The sequence below is a fragment of the Ambystoma mexicanum genome, chromosome 1p (genome assembly GCF_040938575.1).
Source record: "Ambystoma mexicanum isolate Mex_15411 chromosome 1p, UKY_AmexF1_1, whole genome shotgun sequence".
NCBI lineage: Eukaryota > Metazoa > Chordata > Amphibia > Caudata > Ambystomatidae > Ambystoma > Ambystoma mexicanum.
The window spans coordinates 317,621,935-317,643,645 of record NC_090921.1 but is presented as its reverse complement, the minus strand read 5'-3'; the positions used below and the strand labels follow the sequence as shown (position 1 = coordinate 317,643,645).

At 46.2% G+C, this 21,711-nt stretch overlaps 1 protein-coding gene across 1 annotated transcript in view; it reads left to right on the top strand.

Moving 5' to 3' along the window:
- The window catches only part of FSTL3 (follistatin like 3), a 189,608-nt gene that overhangs the window by 108,721 nt on the left and 59,176 nt on the right, over positions 1-21,711 (top strand). The window contains exon 3 of the mRNA XM_069647832.1: positions 7,365-7,580. Within this exon, the coding sequence (XP_069503933.1) occupies positions 7,365-7,580 (216 nt within the window). The remainder of the gene's footprint in view (positions 1-7,364; positions 7,581-21,711) is intronic.

Sequence of the window (21,711 nt, the reverse complement as noted above, 5' to 3'; positions counted from 1 at the left end):
CCTGTATTGAACAAGGTAGTGCAATAGACACTGGAGGGATGGCCCAACAAGAAACATGCTGGCAATCCAAGTGGGCGGTTAGAGAAGAAATAGCACTAGTAGCCAGTATGCTATTGCACAGTCACCAGCTGGTGTCTCCTAAATCCTTCAGAGAAATGTTAATCCAACCCACCCACGAAGGACATCCAGGAGTTCCTGAGACAAACAGGAAGGTTTGCAAGAGGTATTGATGGGCAGGTGTCAATCTCCTAGTAGAATGCATTGTTAAAGAGTGTCGCCCATGCCTTAAGTCAGACAAAAGCTTTTTGTTGAAAAAACCTAGGTTATGCCCCATTCACCCTCCCAAGGATGTGTGGAAATGCTTGGGAATTGACACCCTGGGTTCTTTCCATACTTTAGGTCTAAAGAACAGTTTTATAATTGTCATGATCGGCTTTTTCTCTGAGTGGCTTGAAGTGAAACTAGTGAAACACATTACCAATTACGACATCATACAATTTTTAGAACAGGTCTTCATGCGGGATGGCTATCCCATTGATAGAAGTGACAACCGGCCCCAATTAAGAGGAACAGAGGTAGGCAATTCTACTAGAATGAAGGGAATAACATGAAAATTAACTTCTAACTATCACCCAGAAACAAACTGACGGATTGAAAGAGTTAACAGAGTGATAAGGGGGATAATTGAAAAGATGTTGATAAATGGTTGTGAGGGAGTGTCTCAAAAGCTTAATTTGGAGTGTGTGATCTGCCCTTAAAGGAGTTACAAGGGTGTCACCATTCCTCCTTATGCATGGAATGGATCTTAACTGTAGTCTGAATCCAGGGTGGGTTAACACTATGTTGGGAAGTAAAGAAGTTCTCTCTCATGAGATCAAGCAATGCATCATCCATACACAAGAAAGAGACGAAAGATACAAAAGATGTATTGATGGAGTCTCTTCTGGTGAGGTGGAATTATCCTCAGGGGTGTTAGTCAGTGTAAGAAGGGATGGGTCAACAGCCCAGGGTGACTCCAAATGTAACGATCCTAAGAGAATTTCTGAAGTGTTTCCCTAAGTGTTTCCCAGTACTGAAAGATTGGAAAATGGGACTATATGGAAATGTAGTAGAGCAGTGAGATGCAGAATTGGTGAGAGAGCACGTGCAAGTCACGATTGTGTAAACAACAATGGAAATTGGAGTATCTGGGTTGAAAACACGTGGGAACCTCCTACTGATGCACAATTGCTCTTAGATGAGGATGACTCAAATCAAAGTAGACAGCTTCAAGTACGTGTGGACTTCCCAATTCAAAGAGCGGTTTGATGTTATATTATAGGTGGGGCGTTGCAAGGTGACTGTACGTTGTCTGTATTGCAAGAGGTTACAAAAGGTACATCCGACCACCTCTCCAAGCAGACTATGAGGACTCCAGTCAGACTTCAATATTATGAGATGTCAGGATTTTAATTCTTGCTTCAACATCTAATGCATGCAAATAATCCTCTCTTTCCTCGTTGTCCTTTACCTGCTTTCCCTCTTCTCACCTTCCCTTCTAGACTCCAAACCTCCCATTTCCTCCGTTACTCCTTTTTCTGCTCTCTAGAGTAGAGGTGTGTGCTACATATTCTTCGTACCTGCAATCTGCATTGCTTTTTTACCAGTTTGAATATTGTCATGGAATGCTTGTATATGCGGAGTGGACATTCTCAGTGGACCGTTGGAGGTGAAGTAGGCAAAGGAGACCTGTGCAGGGTCAATTACCTCGCGCACAATAAAAGCAGGAGCTGTATCTCTTCCTCTCGCCTCATTTGTCTTGGTGCAGATACACCAATTAGGGCTCAGTTGGATATATTTTGCTTTCTTTATTTCTGCGTTCTTCATTATTACTGATTGTGTTACTTTTAATGTAAAATTCGTTTTTTTACTTTTTTATTGTGGGTTATTTTAATCAGATATTTTAATATAAAAGCGAGGGCACTACTCATGCCACTTTTAAGTGAAAGGCAGTATTAGAGAGAGCCCATTCTTTCCATGGCTTCCTTTTTTTTAATCATTCTAAGGTGAAGACACATAAGAGTTTGCTGAATTCATTAAGCACAATATAAAGGTTCGAACTTGTAGCAAAACATGATTTCAATTATGCATACGAAAATGATGGTTTAATTGTGAGTTTTTGTAACAAACACCCTAAAAAACCTTTCAAACTGTTTATGTTGTGCTATGTCATAATAGCTCCCTGTATCAACCTTGCACCATCATCGAATTGCTGATGATACAAATATGTGGAGGATGGAGCGGTGGGATGCAGGGAGAGGGGGGGGTGTGGGAGCCAACATATCCGATATCTTTGCATATCCTTCTGCCACCTGTTCACCTAATTAGGCAGCTGGAGATAGACAAGTGGTTGAAAAGGGATGGTTTGTGTGCATATTATTTCCAGAAGAGCCAAGCAACCGCCTAAGAGGGGCCCATGAGCGCTTTGAAACACTTGCCTGGGAGTAGGCGCTATATAAATAAACAATACCATACAATACCAGTCTGCACAACACCCAAGAATCCTCAGCTGTATGCTCACAGGGCCCTATGACTGCTCGGGCAGCAGCCTCAGGGCTGTATCCTCAGCAGGGAACCTGCATACTGAAAACCATGAAAACCTGGAAGTGTCTTCAGGGTCACCAGTTCTCCATACTGTAGAAAAGGCCGTTTGCGGCAGTCTGAGGCTGAGAAGCCCTTCAGTGTTGTTAGTGTCACTGGCACTTACATTGTTGGCTGAGTCACTCCCCGTTCATCAGACATGTGAGGTGGCCTCGCTGTCGCATAAAGTGCTATCCAATTAACAAGTGTGGCATAGCCTTATGCTGTACAGCATGCAATATAACACAGCCCCCAGCAGAAGAACCATGAGCTGTGCAGTGACCGCACTCTCTGACGGTGGCAGAGCCAGGTGGAGACAGGGACATCTTAAGCACTTTGGGGGCCTGGGGCACGGACACCTCTGGGACCCCCATGCAACAGACCAAAGGAATTAAAGGATATAGAATATCTAGTGTGCCGCACCCCATGTCACAATACCAACCCATAGCTTGATATGCTGCCTCGCAGAGATCAAAATAAGCATGGTAAACTCCCTTTCAGATACCTTACCCTCTTCATTCATGTTGTAATCAGAGTGACAATAAACAAGTAGCATTTCAAGGGCACATTAGCAGTCTACGATGAGGGTACTTGTGTTCTAGCATAGGTACATCAAACATTTCATCAATAGCAGCCACGTGGAAGGTATACTGGACATAGTATAACTGCAGGAAACAGATTTTATGACAAAGGTACACACAATTCAGAATGGTCAAGTGACTTAGATGAGCTGCCTCGGAGACAGCAAAAGTGCTCAAGCATGGATATAGGTGACCAATGAGAAGCAAGGATAAAACGTCAAATACCATAGCATAGAGAGTGGATGATGATTTGAAGATAAGAGGAAGGTGTCCCTATCCAGATGGATTGAGATTAGAAGTGGGACATGGTTTTCAAGCAGTGTTACCATTCAAAAGCAAAGAAGCAGGTGGCTGTGGTGTGTAATATATCAATGCTCACTATTATTATAGAGGAAACAGCACTATGTGTAGCCAGTGAAACCATGAGTGAGTCTTTTTTTAAAGATCATACCCTGAGAACGAAAGGGCTGACAATTTTGAAAGGTTTAGAGACTTGAAATTTTGACAGGTCAGGAAATACAAGATTAAATGAGATACCCAGGATCACACATTGATTAAGAGGTGAAGCTGGAATTCATACCGACTCTGCAATTTCTGCTCTTTACCAATTTCTTTTCTAGTTTTTACCCTGAACTAAAATAATCCCATTTTACAGAACTGACTTGGAAAATATGAAAATCACATAACCCAATAGAAACATTTAAAAAAACAAAACGTTATAGAAACATATTATGTAACATGGGAATGATTCTAGCTTCATTGTCTCCATCATCAAGGAAAGTATGTAAATACCATCATACTAATGGTAGTGATCTTAAAAGATTTCAGATAGGTTTCTCTTTTGTATTTTAAAGCTTTAAATACACCCCAAACACAGGCTTGGGCAATGGTATTAACGTGCAGAAAACTCTTTGAATTATACAAAAAAGCAAACTGTTTTGTTGTTGCATAAGCACACCTTAAAATATGTTTGTAAGAAGCCTGTAATATCTGATCTGCTCTCTTCTGTCTAAAACTCCTTCCACTCAAATGGCCTACATGATAGGAAAGATCAGGTAATTGGCCAAACAATGCCCCCAGTATGTGAGAAGCAAATCTTTTCATAGAAGGCAGTGCAGTACTGTCAGTGATATAAGATGTGTCCAGGATCACTGTATCATCTGCTGGCAAAGCCAGGATGCGAGCATGAACGCTTTGGTTCCACAGTATGGAATTTGGATACATAAACACCTCTAACACTTTATTGTCATCATTGGAGGTGCCTGCCTAGGTTTTACAACTCCCCATCTAAACAAACCAATTTCTAGACCTTCACCACACTGACGCTATGTTAGTTTCTATAGCAACCGCTATCTGGTGCAGGTACACTGGTGATAACACCTCAAGTGCTATAAAACAAAGTACATATACATGCAGGCTTAACAACTTCATACATTCGAAATGATATTGTAATCTTGTATATGAAAGGCATATCTCTGCAATGAGTGCTTAACACACTGAGCTATCCTATGAACCATCGGGGCACTCAAATTTATCGATAAGTATTTCAACTTTGGCTATTGCACATGATCAATATAATCCCCACAGAAAGGTGGGAATGCTACAGGTTTTGTGCCACACAAACTATGTATATCACATTGAACATTACAGGATGAAAAGATCAGAACAAAATGTACTTGTAAACAACAGACAGAAAATAGGTTTAGCCTGGGCAGCACACCATAGAAAATCCTGATTTGTGATACCTGATTTTGTTGACTTTGGGAAACTGACTTTTTTTTAATAAGGCTCCTTCTTGTGGCCCCCTCCAGGGTGGGGGCCCGGGGCAAGTGCCTATTTTGCTCTCCCATAAAGACGTCTCTGGGGGGAGAGCAGGAGTTGCGGCTGCCCCCGAGCATTGCTTGGTGCCCAGTGCACCCACAGCCTTCCACTGGCACCCTATTACCCGTCCCCCCGGCACCAAAAACTGCCTCTGCTACTGCTCTCAGATACATGTTATCAGAGTATCATGCTATTCGCCCTCTTTCCTGGGTGCCAGGCTCTCAACATAACTTGGAATGCATCCACAGATCCGTAGCAGCCCGTCCTACCCTTTTGTTCTCCAACTGCATTTGACTTTCCTACAGTCTAGTCTGTTTCACGTACCCTGCTCTAACTCGGGCCATATCCAGGCTCCTGGCTTGGCAGCCACAATTATTGATCTGCAGTGTTCCCTGTGAAAAAATGTAAATCCCAGGCCAAAAAGCCACGATGATTTAACTAACTAGGCTGTCGTGGCTCCCCTCAAACCCATCTCCAGTGTTATCAGCTACCTATTGGGTCTCCAAAGGGCTTCACAGAGAGAATCTGTTTGATGGGAAACACGCTTAGAGCATTTCACCCTTTCTACAATATCGATCCCGCACACAAGCTTTCACATAACATTCCCTTTTTCAATCTACATCACCCCATCCTGACATCTGGGGCATTTCACCGGCTTCCTCGTCCTCTTATCTTCTCTCTACTCCTTTTCACCCGCATTTTAAAATCTGGATACCCTGGGGTGAGGGCACAATACGACAAGCCAGGTGCTCAGGGACGACTTCAATGGTGATTTGGTGCACTATAAAAGTCTTTTAAGGTAGCATAACTAAGAACATTCCTGGACTGGATAATTCAGAGATGCTCTTGATGTATGAGGCATCTGCTCAGCAGGTGTTTTTTTTAAATAGAATCTCAATAGACCAGCAGAGAAATTGCCTTTTGACCAAACTAAGGGCCTAATTCATGGAACTTTTAGCACTGCAAACATACTCTAAATGGTCACCCTATGATGTTCCCTTGTGCCCCCCACCCTTCTCGCGCACAGGTATTGCCTGTTTTCCTTGATTCTTCTACCCTGCTCCGTCTCCTCACCTTCCCCTCTCCAGCCTACTTCAGCAGTAGTCTGTCCTGATACATTCTGGTTTCACCATCACCATCTTGTGGCCAATGCTAGATTTCACTATTATGGACTTCATTCATGGTGCGTCACTCTTTCTCAACTCTCATGCTGGACTTCCTTTGCATCTTGTACTCATGGTGGCCCTGAATCATGCTGTTCCCATCTTCATCTTGTATCCTGGCTTGCAACATTTGGCCTGATCCATGGCATTATCTACACGTACAACGCAGATTTGCGCGCCATTCTGCCCGATAATCCCTGTTTGAGGTATGGGGATATTCGGGCAGAATGGTGCGCAAATCTGCGTCTTACGCGCAGATAATTCCATGAATCAGGGGCATTATGTGTTACTACTGACTACTGACTTCTGCAATTGTATTTGCTCTTCCCCTCTGGCTGCTCCAATCTTTTTGACTGCTTACTCTCTGTTCTCTCCTCTCTCCCTTTCTCTCTTTTCCTATCTCAATTCCCTCCTCCCCTTAATTTCTTCTATGCACTTACTCAATCAGAATTGTCCCTGTACCTAGTATGATAGCAATCTCGTCTGTCTCCTCCCCCTTCCTTCTACTTGCCCCCCCAGCACTATCTGAAATGTCGTCAGGCCTAGTACGATAGTCGATAGTCACTTGTTTTGTTCCTCCCCTCCCTTTCTGTACCCCTCTCCATCACCTTTTGTTTTTCTCTGGCTCTAGCAGAAATGTCGTCAGGCCTAGTACGTTAATCGCCTGTCTGTTTCCATTTCCTTCCCACTGTCCCCCTCCCTCCCTTATCTATGTTTTAGCTCTTGCACTATCTGAAATGTCGTCAGGCCGAGTACGATAGTTAATTTCACATCCTTACTTTTCATGGGCTAAGAATGTCATTGTATTTTCCCTTGTTCCCTCCCTTTCCTTGAAGCGCTTTGAAACACATTGTGTATAGGCGCTATATAAATAAACTATCATATCATATCATCATAAATGGCTCTGTGAATCAGGATGTTTGTTGTCAGTGCAAAGTCACTTTTCACCAGTGCAAAGTTCCATGAATTAGACCCTAAGTGGGAAGCCACTAACATCAACATGAGAGCTGGTCGCAGCCCATTCAAAGCTCCACCCTAAAAGTGGAGTAGGCCAATGTGATTTCCATAAAGCCTGTCTATGGGCTGCAGCTGCGTCTTTGTTTGCTCGCTGCTCCTGGTCGTTCTTGCCGGATTTGGGACCTATTTGCATTTATTGAGAACTGCTCTTTTCCCTCCCCAGATTCCTGCGACGGAGTGGAGTGCGGCACGGGCAAGGTCTGCCAGATGATGCAGGGGCGGCCGCGTTGCCTGTGTGCCCCTGACTGCTCCGCTGTGGCAAGGGGGTTGCCCGTGTGCGGGTCTGATGGAAACACCTACGACGACGAGTGTGAGCTGCTGTTGGTGCGTTGCAAGGGCCACCCCGATCTGGAAGTCATGTACCAGGGGACCTGCAAAAGTATGTGCGGAAAGCTGCCTTTCCTTCTAGCTGTCCCTTTTCTGTCTCTATTACTGCATGGCACTCCTTTTCTCCACCTGCTTCTATCTCACTGTCTCTTGCTGGTCTCTTGCAAGGGATGAAAGTAAGAGGAATGACCTATAGGGACACTTGTAGACTTCTCAGTGTGTTGGTGCATTACACATTAGGCAGGACAGACTCTGACTCAACCATGCATGATTTTCAAAGGGACAGGGCTTACTGTCTAAGTGCTTTAAGTGGGAGGAGAAATTGAGGGGCACCCAAAGAGTCACAAATCAATATTTGGGGGTAGGGCCAAGTAGTGTCTGCTGCAGCCTGAGAAGTATACTTAAGGTTGCCAGACGACTCCATGTCGCCAGGGCATGCCCCAGTTTTGAACTTTCCTTTCATCAACTGCTCTGGGATTTGTAGTTTTCCACCACTTCAATTGAATACAATGTACTAAAGTAAAAGCAAAGACTGGAAAAGGGTGTGCCAGTTCAACTAAAGTCCTGTTGTAATGTGTAGCTATTTAACCATTGAGATCAAGTAATTAAGGAACTTCAGAAATGGGAGTAGCCTATGTAAACCAAGCAAGGGGCTAAGAAACGCGGTTGAGTTTTCGATCTATTATAACATCCATCTGGCATAAAAAGGAGAAAGGTCTATTAAAAAGATGTCTCTTGGATATCATTACTCAGTTTAAAAGAAAATACTTAAAGGCACATATTTTTTATTAAAAAAGAGAAATCAAATCAAAATAGGCCAATGTAGGATCCAATCCCTTTCGAGAAAGCTTAAGGTGGTAAAGCGCCTGCTGCAGAAATATGCTTCTTACCGCGCTGTGGTCCTACTTTCACTATACCAAGGCAGCCCCAAAACGGCACAAATATTAGTCTCCAATTTGCAGACCATCGAAAAAAAAAGAACAATGTAAAACTCCTATCCTTTTGGCAGCACTGCACTCCCCTCTGCGGTAATGAGAAGGGGGTGCAGGCTTCAGTTTGCCACCTTTTGTATTTCAGTGCCTCCAGCATTATCAGTTAAGTGCTGCAGTGGCAGAGAGGAAGCGTGTCAGTAGAGGGGTGGGGGCGGGGGAGCTATTCTGGGGTGCAATCTGTACTTATGACCTTTCGAAGCTACAGAGATGACTGTGCGTCAGCCACACTGGCCTATGAGAGCTACAGGCCTGACTGCTTCAACCATACTGACCTTTCGGACCTACTCACTGGGGCTCATTATGAGTTTGCCGGTCCGGTAACAACGTCTACCAGCACCTTTCCGGACCGGCCAACTCCAAGACTGCCAGTAGTGGCTGTGATCTAGCGGCAGGCCCGACCGGGCAGGAGTTCAGATCCTACCAACAGACAATTGCTGCAATCTCCTGCACTGGTATTACCAGTGCCGATGATTGCGGCATCCCCATCCCATGGGAATGGGGATTTACCGGCATCTCTGCCATCCATAAAATCCGGGAAACACTACTGTACCATCTCCGCTGCCCGATATCCCCCCGGAATTACCGGCGGGATCCTGGGGGACTTGTTACGAGCCCCACTGACTGAGATTTCTTCTAAATTCCCTAAAGACATGCTAAGAGCCCTCCATGCCTCCAAACCCCTGCAGATTCAAGGTCACGTTACCCCCAAATAAGAAAATGGTATATCCTGACCCTCTCTTCTATCCCCCCCCCCCCACCTGCTCTCATCAGCCCTGAGAGGCAAACCTGGACAGAAGAACAATGGGTTCTGCTCGGGCTTTCATTGGGTGTTAACTGAAAAGCTTTTGACAGAGATAAATTGCCCTACGAGCTTCACGTGCCAGGGTAGAGCTCCATCTATGTATCTCAGGCCTCAGGGCCTAAATCCTATAACATAAGGCTGGAGGCGGACACTGACAAGCACATGGGATGTCCAACACCACAGGAAGTGACATCAGAGGACACGGAGTGACAGCGAAGCAATGTCAACTGCTTGAAGGAAATGGGGCGTATCTGGCCATTTGAGTTAAGCTGACCTGATTGGCAATAGAGCATGTTTACCCCTCTACCGCACTGCAGCTGCCTGCATGGGAAGGGTGGTGGTGGGGGGGGGTGATGGATTCCAATAAAGCAAGTCATGCTGACACCACTGCCCGCTTTTCCCAGCAAATATCACTCCTTGATCAGTCACACCTGTTTAAAAAAAAAGAAAAAATAGAGTCCGCAGGTGCTGTTCTGGATTTTAACTCATGTCATTTTCAATTCCTGCAATTTGAGTGTAGTGTCCTTTTCCTTTAAACATGCATGGCTGCAAATACAAGAATGCAGGGCTGGCTGAAGAACTTAAACATGTCAAGGTACACTTTGCTATTGCATTAAAGACGCATTCCAAAGGACCCTGTGAGTTAGCCCCTCCAAGGGGGCCTGTGGGATAGCACTCCAAAGGAGCCTATGGGATCACCCCTCCAAAGGACCCTGTGGGATAGCCCCTCCAACGGGGCCTGTGGGATAGCACTCCAAAGGAGCCTATGGGATCACCCCTCCAAAGGACCCTGTGGGATAGCCCCTCCAAGGGGGCCTGTGGGATAGCCCCTCCAAGGGTCCCTGTGGGATAGCCTCTCCAAAGGGGCCTGTGGGATCACCCCTACAAAGGATCCTGTGGGATAGCCCCTCCAAGGGGGCCTGTGGGATCACCCCTACAAAGGATCCTGTGGGATAGCCCTTCCAAAAGATCCTGTGGGAAAACCCTCGAACGTAGCATGCAGGATAGCCCTTCCACAGCAGCTTGTGGGACAGCCCCTCCAAAGCAGCTTGTGGGATAGCCCCTCCAAAGGAGCCTTTGATTTAGAGACCCTGCAAAGCAGTTTGGCTTGTGGGATAATCCCTCCAGGGGCTCCTGTGGGATCACCTCTCCAGTGGCACCAGTGGGATTGCCCCTCAACAGGAGCCTGTGTGATATACCTCCAGAGTAGCCTGTGGGATAGCCCCTCCAAGGGGGCCTGTAGGATAGCCCCTCCAAAGGAGCCTGTGGGATCGCCCCTCCAAAGGAGCCTGTAGGAAAACCCTCATACATAGCCTGCGGGTAAGCCTTTCCAAAGGAGCCTGTGGGACAGATCCCTCCAAAGGAGCCTGTGGGATAGCCTCTCCAAATGAGCCTGTGGGATAAGCCTCTCAAAGGAGCCTGTGTGATACCCAATCCAAAGCAGCTTGTGGGACAGCCCCTCCAAAGCAGCTTGTGGGATAACCCCTCCAAAGGAGCCTTTGACATAGAGGCCCTCCAAAGCAGTTTGGCTTGTGGGATAGTCCCTCCAGGGGATCCTGTGGGATCACCTCTCCAGTGGCAGCAGTGGGATTGCCCCTCCACAGGAGCCTGTGTGATAATCCCCCCCAGAGGAGCCAGTTGCATAGCCCCTCCAACTGAGCCTGCGGGATAGCCCTTCCAGAGGAGCCTGCGGAATAGCCCTCCAAAGGAGCATGTGAGACTGTTCCATACAAAGGAGCCTGTGGGATAGCCCCTCCAAAATAGCCCGTTGAATAGCTCCTCCAACGCAGCTTGTGGGATTGCCGCCCTAAAGGAGCCTTTGGTATAGGGACTCTTCAAAGCAGCTTGGCTTATGGGATAGTCCCTCCAGAGGAGCCTGTGGGATCACCCCTCCAATGGTACCAGTGGGTTCGCCTCTCCACCGAAGGCTGTGAGATAATCCCTCCAAAGGAGCCTATGCGATACCCAACCCAAAGCAGTTTGTGGGGTAGAGACCCTTCAAAGCAGCTTGGCTTATGGGATACTCCCTCCAATGGCTCCTGTGGGATCGGCCCTGCATTTAATCAATCTTTGAGCTTCCAATGAAGCACAATTAAACGAAATCCACAGTTCAAATGAACTAATGCCTTTCAATGTGTCCAACAAAAATCAGACAGCTATGAACCCCTTTATAATGTTGCATAGTTTTTGGTCTCTTGAGAAAGCAAATTAATATTGAGCAGCCAGATATGTGGAGTGTGGGATTTTGCCTTTGGGAAATAGTTGAACAGATGAGGAACGCTACACAAACAATTAGAGATAATGATAATTGCAGCCCAGCATGAGCCTCTTCTGGGTTACCCGCTCTGTTCCACAAGCTCACACCTAAATGGGACACTCTCCCCTCCTTCCGCAGCTTGCAAAGGCAGACTTTTTTCTTCGACTGACATTCACTTAAAGTTCCAAGAATGCACCACACTTCTGAAATGTAACACCCTCTGTTATTCAAGTAGAGACCCTCAAAAGCTGGCCAGTCAATGTCCCATCAATCATGACAGCAGCACCTTCTGTTATCCGGTACTGATATCCTTATACACTAGGGGGCGATTCTGAGCTGTGTACAAATGTAAACAAGTAAGAAAGTGTTCTTCCATGAAGGAGGAACACTTTACTTTCAACCACCATATTCTTATAAAGAAAGAATGTGGTGCAGGCAGGGCTGGTCATTGGGCCGGCTCTCGCTGGATCTGAGATCCGACAGCAGATGTGTAGCCGGATCTCGGGATCTGGCCTCAGTCAGCTTTCCCAAACTCCTGCTCCGTGCTGGGGAGAAGAAAAAAAAAATCTGCACGCGAGCAAACTGTAACTTCCTATGGTGACCCCATACAAGAGGTCACAAGAGGAAGTTACAGTTCTCAGCCACGACCCGGTTTATTTATTTATTAATGCAATGTTTGTCGGATACTTGTATCCGACAAATATTGCATAAATAAATAAATATACAGTTATCCAACAAACATTGCGTAAATACCCTTATTAACATCACACACAATGCAGCCACCCAACTGCTTTCAGAGGGGAGCTGCAGGAGCTGTGTAGGGTGTGGTTCAAGTAAAGGAAAACGTTGCTTATGGCGAAAAGAAATCACTGTGTTTGAATAGTACCCAAGGGGAAGTTTTTTTTTTATAAGATGGAATGCAAATTGTGCATTTTAAAGAATATTTACTCAGCCACACTGGTCAAAACTATTTTCTGCATAGTGAAGTAACTCATCATCAGTGCCATGGAAGTGGTTTAAAGTGGAATTGATATATAGTTTGGAAAAGAAGCACCATGATAGAAATAGTGCTGTTTTAAACTAATATTTTGGATATTTCCTTTGATCGGAGGTCAACTGGGAGCTCCATCGCTTAACCCCGCCTCCTGGGGCACCGCTCCCCCAACATCCGCTCCCACCCCAGACCTTGTAGGATCCCCTGCCACTTTTTTTCCATTTCCACCACTGGGGGCAGGGACATGAAAGCCTCCGCCTTTGCATGTGCCTGATTTATGGATTGACAAGCAGTACCACCACTTTTCTAGTTTAATGAAAGTTTAAGAAAACTTTCTTAAATTAGATAAGTGGTAGTCTTTTAAGAAATGTTTGCAATCCCACTGGAGCACTTGTTTCCTCCTCAACATGTGATTTTAGCAGCTTTTGCTGCTGGAAACAAAGACATATCCCCTCCAATACTTCCACCCACTTCAGAATGGTGGTGCTGGAAACTGGATTGGGAGAATGTCTATTTTCCCACTCTTTTTATCATGAGCTCTGAATCGTCCCCTCCAGGTGCGTGCAAACGTAGGAAATTGTTCTTCCATGAAGGAGGAACACTTTACTTACAAACACCATATTCTGATAAAGAATAAATGTGGAGCAGCTCCTGATACCCATAACCCTCTTCCCCCTCCCCCCTTCTGCTAGTCTGATACTGGATCTCTGTACTGGATGAATCCACCTCCCATCAGTGCCCCTCATTTCTGATAGAGCGCACCCTCTTTTATTCCAGTAGAGACCCTCATACATTACACCAGCAATTCACACCATTCTATACGGATAAAACGTGTTATTCCAGTAGCGAGACCTTTGCCCACAGCTCTCTCAATGCACCTCACTTTTGATATGCCGTACCATTTGATACTCCAGTGCTGACCTCCTCATGCAGTTTAATTAATGTATCTCAATCCAGGCCTGACCTGTAATGCCCCTGCTACTCCATTTCCAAATGCATTTCGATCCTGTGCTGCAGCATGCCCTGCTATTCCAGTACTGGTCCTGACACAGCTCTCCAAATGTTATGTTATGTTATTTGTCATTTATATAGCGCTCTATATATCATTGGTATGACCTCAAAGTGCTGGTAGGTTGAACGCCCTCGGCGACCCTAGTCCAGGCCAGTTGAGAGAGTAGGGAGTCAAAGGGTGCTTGGGTGCACCAGTTAAGTGTGCAGCTGATGTAATTGTCAGATGGTAGCTGCATCCTAGCATTAGGTATGGGGGTATTGATATTGGTTCAATGTGTGCAGTCTGGCGGGTGGACACCAAGACTGGGTTCTGGCTGCGCCAGGCCTATGGGACGCTTATGTGTGCAGCTAGGCCGGTTTTGTCATGGGATATAGCTGCAATTTAATAGAGTGATGAGGTGTTCATGGGGTAGTGTTCGTATGTGAGCAGCTAGGCCGAATTGATCGAGGGGTGTAGCTGCACTCTAATTGTGCAATGGTGTAGAGAAGAGAGTAAGCATAGTTATATGATATGATAGTTTAATATACAGCGGCCACAAACATTGCACTTCAAAGCGCATTTGAATGCTGTGCTGCAGCATGCCCTGCTCCTGTACTGGCCCTAATCCATAGCCCTCCCAATGCATTTCAAATCTGTGCTGTAGCATGCCCTGATTTTCCAGTACTTGTCCTGACACAGCTCTCTCATGCATTTCACTCCTGTGCTGAAGCATGCCCTGCTATTCCAGTACTGGTCCTGACACAGCTCTCCAAATGCATTTGAGTGCTGTTCTGAAGCCTGCCCTGCTCTTGTACTAGCCCTAATTCATAACTCACCCAATGCATTTCAATCCTACGCTGCAGTATCCCCTGCTATTCCAGTACTGGTCGTGACCCATAAGCTCTCCCAATGCATTTAATGTCTGCGTTGCAGCATGCCCTGCTCTTACAGTACTGGTCCTGATCCGTAGCCCTCCCAATGCATTTCAAATCTGTGGTGCAGCATGCCCTAATATTCCAGTACTGGTCCTGACCCATAGCTCTCCCTATGAATTTCATTCCTGCGCTGCAACATGCATTGTTATTCCAGTACTGGTCCAGGCCCATAGCTCTCACTTTGCATTTCGATCCTGCACTGCAGCATGCCCTGCTATTCCAGTAATGGTTGTGACCCATATCCCCCAATGCGTTTCAATCCTGAGCTGCAGCATGCCCTGCTATTCCAGTACTGGTCCTGACCCATAGCTCTCCCAATGAATTTCATTCCTGCGCTGCAACATGCATTGTTATTCCAGTACTGGTCCAGACCCATAGCTCCCAATGCATTTCAATCATGCGCTGCAGCATGCCCTGCTATCCCAGTACTGGTCCAGACCCTTAGCTCTCAATGCATTTCAATCATGCGCTGCAGCATGCCCTGTTATTCCACTACTTGTCCTGACACAGCTCTCTCATGCATTTCACTCCTGTGCTGAAGCATGCCCTGCTATTCCAGTACTGGTCCTGAAACAGCTCTCCAAATGCATTTGAGTGATGTGCTGCAGCCTGCCCTTCTCTTGTACTGGCCCTAAACCATAGTTCACTCAATGCATTTTCAATCCTACGCTGCAGTATCCCCTGCTATTCCAGTACTGGTCATGACCCATAAGCTCTCCCAGTGCAATTAATTTCTGTGCTGCAGCATGCCCTGCTCTTCCAGTACTGGTCCTGATCCATAGCCCTCCCAATGCATTTCAAACCTGTGCTGCAGCATGCCCTAATATTCCAGTACTGGTCCAAACCCATAGCTCTCACTTTGCATTTCAATCCTGCACTGCGGCCTGCCCTGCTATTCCAGTACTGGTCGTGACCCATAGTTCTCCCAATGCATTTGAATCCTGCGCTGTAGAATGGCCTGCTATTCCAGTACTGGTCCTGACCCATAGCTCTCCCAATGCACTTCATTCCTGCGCTGCAGCATGCCCTACTATTCCAGTACTTGTCCAGACCCATAGCGTGCAATGCATTTCAACCATGCACTGCAGCATGCCCTGCTATTCCAGTACTGGTCCAGACCCATAGCTCTCAATGCATTTCAGTCACGCGCTACAGCATGCCCTGATATTCCAGTACCCGTCCAGACCCATAGCTCTCTGCATTTCAATCATGCGCTGCAGCATGCTCTGCTATTCCAGTACTGGTCCAGACCCATAGCTCTCAATGCATTTCAGTCACGCGCTACAGCATGCCCTGATATTCCAGTACCCGTCCAGACCCATAGCTCTCTGCATTTCAATCATGCGCTGCAGCATGCTCTGCTATTCCAGTACTGGTCCAGACCCATAGCTCTCAATGCATTTCAATCATGCGCTGCAGCTTGCCCTGCGATTCCAATACTGGTCCAAACCCATAGCTCTCAATGCATTTTAATAATGCACTGCAGCATGCCCTGCTATTCCAGTACTGGTCCAGACCCATAGCTCTCAATGCATTTCAATCATGCGCTGCAGCATGCCCTGCTATTGCAGAACTGGTCCTTTCCCATAGCTCTCACAATGCATTTGAATAGTTTTTTCTGCACACATGCTGCTGCAGTTCAGTCAGTGTCGTTACAGCCTGGCCTGCAGCATGTTCTGAGTACTGGCACCCCACACCACTCTATAGGTACATCTGAGCCTGACACTGCAACTTCATTGCTATTCCAGTACTAAGACCAACCCACAGCTCTACTAATAAACCTCCGTCCTGACCTGCAGCTGCCCTTACTGGACTCTGTCCCCAGTCCCCCCCCCCTCCACTCCACCACCCCGGCAATACCACAACTGGATAGAGTATGGAAAGCAGGGGGCTGTGCATCCTTCGGCAGTCTAGAGAGGGGGGCAGCTCTCTGCGCCCCCTCTTCTGTCTCAAGCAGACAGCATCTGTTCTTGAACGGATCCGAAGGCTCCTGCTCGCTGCTCGAAGCCCAACACAAGGTTGAACAGCAAGATTTGAGTTCCTTGGTTTTGTTTTCTTGGAAAATGGAAACGGGTGGAAAAAACATTTTGTATTCTTAAAAAAATAAAATCTGTACAAACATTTGGCAGCCTAAATAAGAACGCTTTGTACTTTTCAAACAAATGCTTGTTTCTTCGGAGACATTTCCTAGGCGGGTAACCCAAGGAAGTTAAAGTGATAGGCGCGCCTAGGCGGCAGTTATGTAAGTGGATTACTTATATAGCTCTTACTGCCCCCTTCAAAGCACTATGAGGGAGAGGTGGAGGCGGTGAGGTTGGTAGAGAGGTGTTTAGGTGACAGTGAAAAGAAACATGGTCTGCCAGTGAGTTATAAGTTGGGGGAAGCGTTGAATAGAGGCAAGGACAGAGGTGCCATGTAGGGGGGAGTTGGGGGTGCCCCACCTCTCAGGTCTCCCCCAGCCCCCTCCCATGTCTATGCACATACATGTGGGCACAGAAGAAAATCCGACTCTTAGGCAAAGAAAGACAGAACAACTTGACTTGGTTTTAATATGAGCTTAGTGGCCCATGTCTCTTCTGTCTCTGTCGATAGGAAGGCCATGGAGGGCGCCCCAATAGACACTCAAACACCCCGGATACAAGTCCTTGACCTCTTGGTTCCGGTAATTCAATGTCCCTTCCTGGTAGGTGGCTGAATACGAGCCTACAAACACCAAAGAAGTTGGTGTCACCAGGTCCCTCAACTGGTTCTGCCTCACCGGCCACACCGTCATACCCTCCCTGGCATCACAACATCATCACCTACTCTCCCCATATAAGCAGAAGTCCCAGCAGAATATCCACACACTCAGCCGGCATTCCAAACTCCACCCAAGAGAGCCTCACTCGGTCCGCGCCTTCCGCCGCAAAAGGGGGCAAGCCGATTGGCTCTGTACTCCAAAAATTTCTTTAAGGCGGTGAAAATGTTGCACTTCCAAACCTTTGGTTGGCCCCTCAGGCTCACCACTGTGATGCTGCCAGTGCCTCTTCATGCCGCCCCTTTCCAGGAGCAAATCTCCACACCTGAAACCCCCAGGGGGCAAGACCAGCTGCGCTACTTGCCCACAGGTAGTGGAATTCCATGCAGGGGTTAAGTCGGGTTGGGGGGGGGGGCACATATACAACTTATACCAACATGCATCCAATTTTTAGGTTTTTATTACACCCCCGTCCACACTCAAGCCTGCTTCTGCCTTAGCCCTATATGATACCATAATGACGTGCCTTATTGTCTGGATCCGAATTAATGTTCAATATAAATACATGAATACCAATAAAATAAAAATTAAAATAATGCGACTCAGTCCCCATTCCAGCGAAGCGTTGGACGGGCCCAGCTGCCCCCTGCTGAGCATCGAGCTGACCTGCACCCAGCTCCATCTTTGAGGGCCCCCACCCCCTTGTTGGCGAACGCGTGTCACCTCTGTACCAAATCTCCAACCCCATCGCTAATTGCTGCAATGCCGCTGCAATACAGCTCATCAGTAGCACAACCATCCATTGGCTGACATCATATATGCCGTGCTGTTTATGTGAGTAGCAGACGACAAGACGCCATGATTCGACTCAGATTCTACTCTTGCAACCTACAAAATGGCAGCTTAAAGTTATCAGTCAACTATTGTTAAAGCCAAAAAGGAAGAATTGGAGGAACAGATTTTGGGAGCAAAATCTAGTGCCAGAGAGCTGTTCATAATTCTAAATGAACTGAAGGGTATCACTTTGGACTCCAATGTGATCATAGATAATTCCTGGTGTCAAAAGATCCAGGATAGGTTTATTCAGCACATTAACCAACATCAGGTGAACATCTCAAGTGTTTGTTTATTAATTTGTTATGCGCCTCAGACTCGTAAGTAAAAGGGCACAGCAGTATGAAGATGCAAAGCTTAAAAAGTTGCAAAATATTCACCAGATGCAATACTTATATACTTACAGAATATACAAAATGTATAGGTAGGATCAAAAACTAAAAATGGCCAATGTGATTACAGAGATAAACAGTGCATAATGTACAAGTACAGGTTAGAACATGATACCCTCCGTGTATCACACTAGGTAAGCTAGATCACACATGGTCTTTCAGGTATTAACACAATATTACAATATTGATGCAGTGTGAGTAGGACTCTTCAGATACGGACAGATCCGAGATGGGTACTGGGAGACTAGGGGTCAATAGTGATGATATGTTTTATTACATTTTTTCTGAAGTGTAGATAAGGTTGGTCGGCTCTCGGATCTTGTGGCAATGAGTTCCAGAATTTAGCTGCCTTTACAGGGAAGTTATTACCACCGATAGTAGTGAGCTTGTATTTAGGTATGGTCAGACAGTTAATATTCCCAATTCTAGTAGGTCTGTGAGATGTTCTTTTCTGGAGTTTATCTATAAGGTAGCTGGGGGCCGCGTTATTGAGGGCTTTAGAAAGCGTTTTTAGTTGTATTTTATTTGACGTGGATAACCATTTGTGATGGCGTCTAAGGGAGGAGATGTGTTTTTTTTAATTTATGCCTAAGGCTGCTCTTAGGCCGTTATTCTGTAATGTTTGGAGCTTTTGGATAGTAGATTTATTCGCACCACTGTAAAGGGCATTACAGTAATCGATTCTAGAGAGTATTAAGGCTCTGGCCAAGATCAGGCAACTGTCATCCGAGAGGAATGGCTTACCAGCTCTGAGTAGCTTGCAAGTTTAAGCCGTGGAGGAAGTGAGGGCTTTTACCTGTTTATCAAAAGACAGTGTGGAGTCCAAGTAGAAACCAAGGGTTTTTACCTCCTTGGAGACTTTGATGGTATTCCCGTCAATATTGAATGAGGAAAATTGTTGGCCTAATTTTTTAATGTTGGCCTGTGAGCCCAGAATTATCAGCTCAGTCTTATCATCGTTCAAGCATAGGCCATGGGTGGCCATCCATGCTTGGATGATAAGGTATACTTTGTTCACCAACCCCGAGTCCGTACTGTGATCCCCAGAAAGCGGGAGGAGAATCTGAGTATCATCTGCGTAATTAGTATAGGTGACAGCCAGATGGTCCAGATCATAGAACAGAGGTTTGGTGAAGATATTGTATAGGGTTGGCGAGACACAGGAGCCTTGAGGAACACCGCACAGGATAGGTGTCGGGTCTTCCGCTGCTGAGGGAGAGAAGACTCTCATAGTTCTCTCGCTCAGGAAGGACTCAATCTATTTGATAGCTCCCGGGGAGAAGTGGACCGCTCTGTGCTCCAAAAATCTCTTTAAGGCGGTGAAAATGTTGCACTTCCAAACCTTTGGTTGGCCCCTCAGGCTTACCACTGTGATGCTACCAGTGCCCCTTCATACCACCCCTTTCCAGGAGCAAATCTCCACACCTGAAACCCCCAGGGGGCAAGACCAGGTGCGTTACTTGCCCACAGGTAGTGGAATTCCATGCAAAGGTTAAGTCGGGTTTGAGACACATATACAACTTATACCAACATGCATCCATTTTTTAGGTTTCTATTACACCCCCGTCCGCACTCAAGCTTGCTTCTGCGTCAGCCCTATATGATGCCATAATGACGTGCCTTATTGTCTGGATCTGAATTAATGTTCAATATAAATACATGAATACAAATAAAATAAAAAATAAAATAATGCGACTCCCCAGCAAAGTGTTGGACGGGCCCAAATGCCCCCTGAGCATCGAGCTGACCTGCACCAATCTCCATCTTCGAGGGCCCCCACCCCCTTGCTGGCCAACACGTGTCACCTTTGTACCAAATCTCCAACCCCATCGCTTAATGCTGCAATGCCGCTGCAATACAGCTCATCAGTAGCACAACCATCCATTGGCTGACATCATATATGCCGTGCTGTTTATGTGAGTAGCAGACGATAAGACGCCATGATTCGACTCAGATTCTACTCTTGCAACCTACAAAATGGCAGCTTAAAGTTATCAGTCAACTATTGTTAAAGCCAAAAAGGAAGAATTGGAGGAACAGATTTTGGGAGAAAAATCAAGTGCCAGAGAGCTTTTCATAATTCTAAATGAACTGAAGGGTATCACTTTGGACTCCAATGTGATCATAGATAATTCCTGGTGTCAAAAGATCCAGGATAGGTTTATTTAGAACATTAACCAACATCAGGTGAACATCTCAAGTGGTACTAATAAGGCAGCCTGTTCCTATTTGAATCCTAGGGGCCTCAGTTTGGAATTAGATAATGGCACAGGTACCTTTGGTTTTCACACAGTTGCTGAGGGGAAAGTCTTAGAAATAGTATCTAAACAAAACTGTGTCCTGTAAGGGAGATGTGTTTACAGCGGCATACTTTAAGAGTATTTGTCCACCCTCGTTCTCTGGGTAATGACATTTATTAATCGGTCCTTCCAGGAAGGGCTTGTCCCAGAAGGTATTAAAGAAGCATGGATCCCTCCGTTTTTGCAAAAGGATCATTTAAATCCAAATGATCCTGCCAGTTATAGGCCCATAACTAATGTCCCATACCTGTTGAAAATAATAGAGAAGGTGGCCTGTACTCAGTTTGGTCGTTTATCGAACTGAAGGAAAACCTGGCTAAGGAACAATCAGGTTTTCGGAAAAGACATGGGACCGTAACTGCACTCTCAGATGTGAAATCATGTTTGGTTGAGAGTATAGATAGAGGTGGCACATTACTACTGCTACTGCTCCGAGGATAGAGACCTGGGGAACTCCACGTGTGGAGAGAGAGGTGGTAGAGAGAAAGGCCCCAAGTTGCGGTCGAGGAGGAAGGAAGTCAGCCACGCCAGAGCCAGATCTGTGATGCCCATGGTCTCGCGGAGACAAGTGATCAGTATGTTGTGGTTGACTGTGTCAAATGCAGAGGAAAGGTTGAGGAGAATGAGGACAGAGGGAGAACTAGATTCAAGATTAGAGAGCAGATCTTCACAGGTAGTTAGGAGTGCAGTTCCGGGGCTCTGGCTGCTCTGAAGCCAGACTGATGGTCATGGAGAACCAAAACAGTTTCAGTGGGAGGGTTATCTGGGAGATAGCCAACTTCTCCAGGATTATGCCCAGGAAAGGAGTGATAGAGATCGGGTGGTAGTTTGCTCAAATGAAGGGGTAGGCAGAAGTCTTTTTAGTAAGGGGTGCACAAAGGAAGAATATTGAAAAACCAGAAAACCTTACACCGCCTTTTAAACCTACTGAGGAGGACTGTAATCTGGT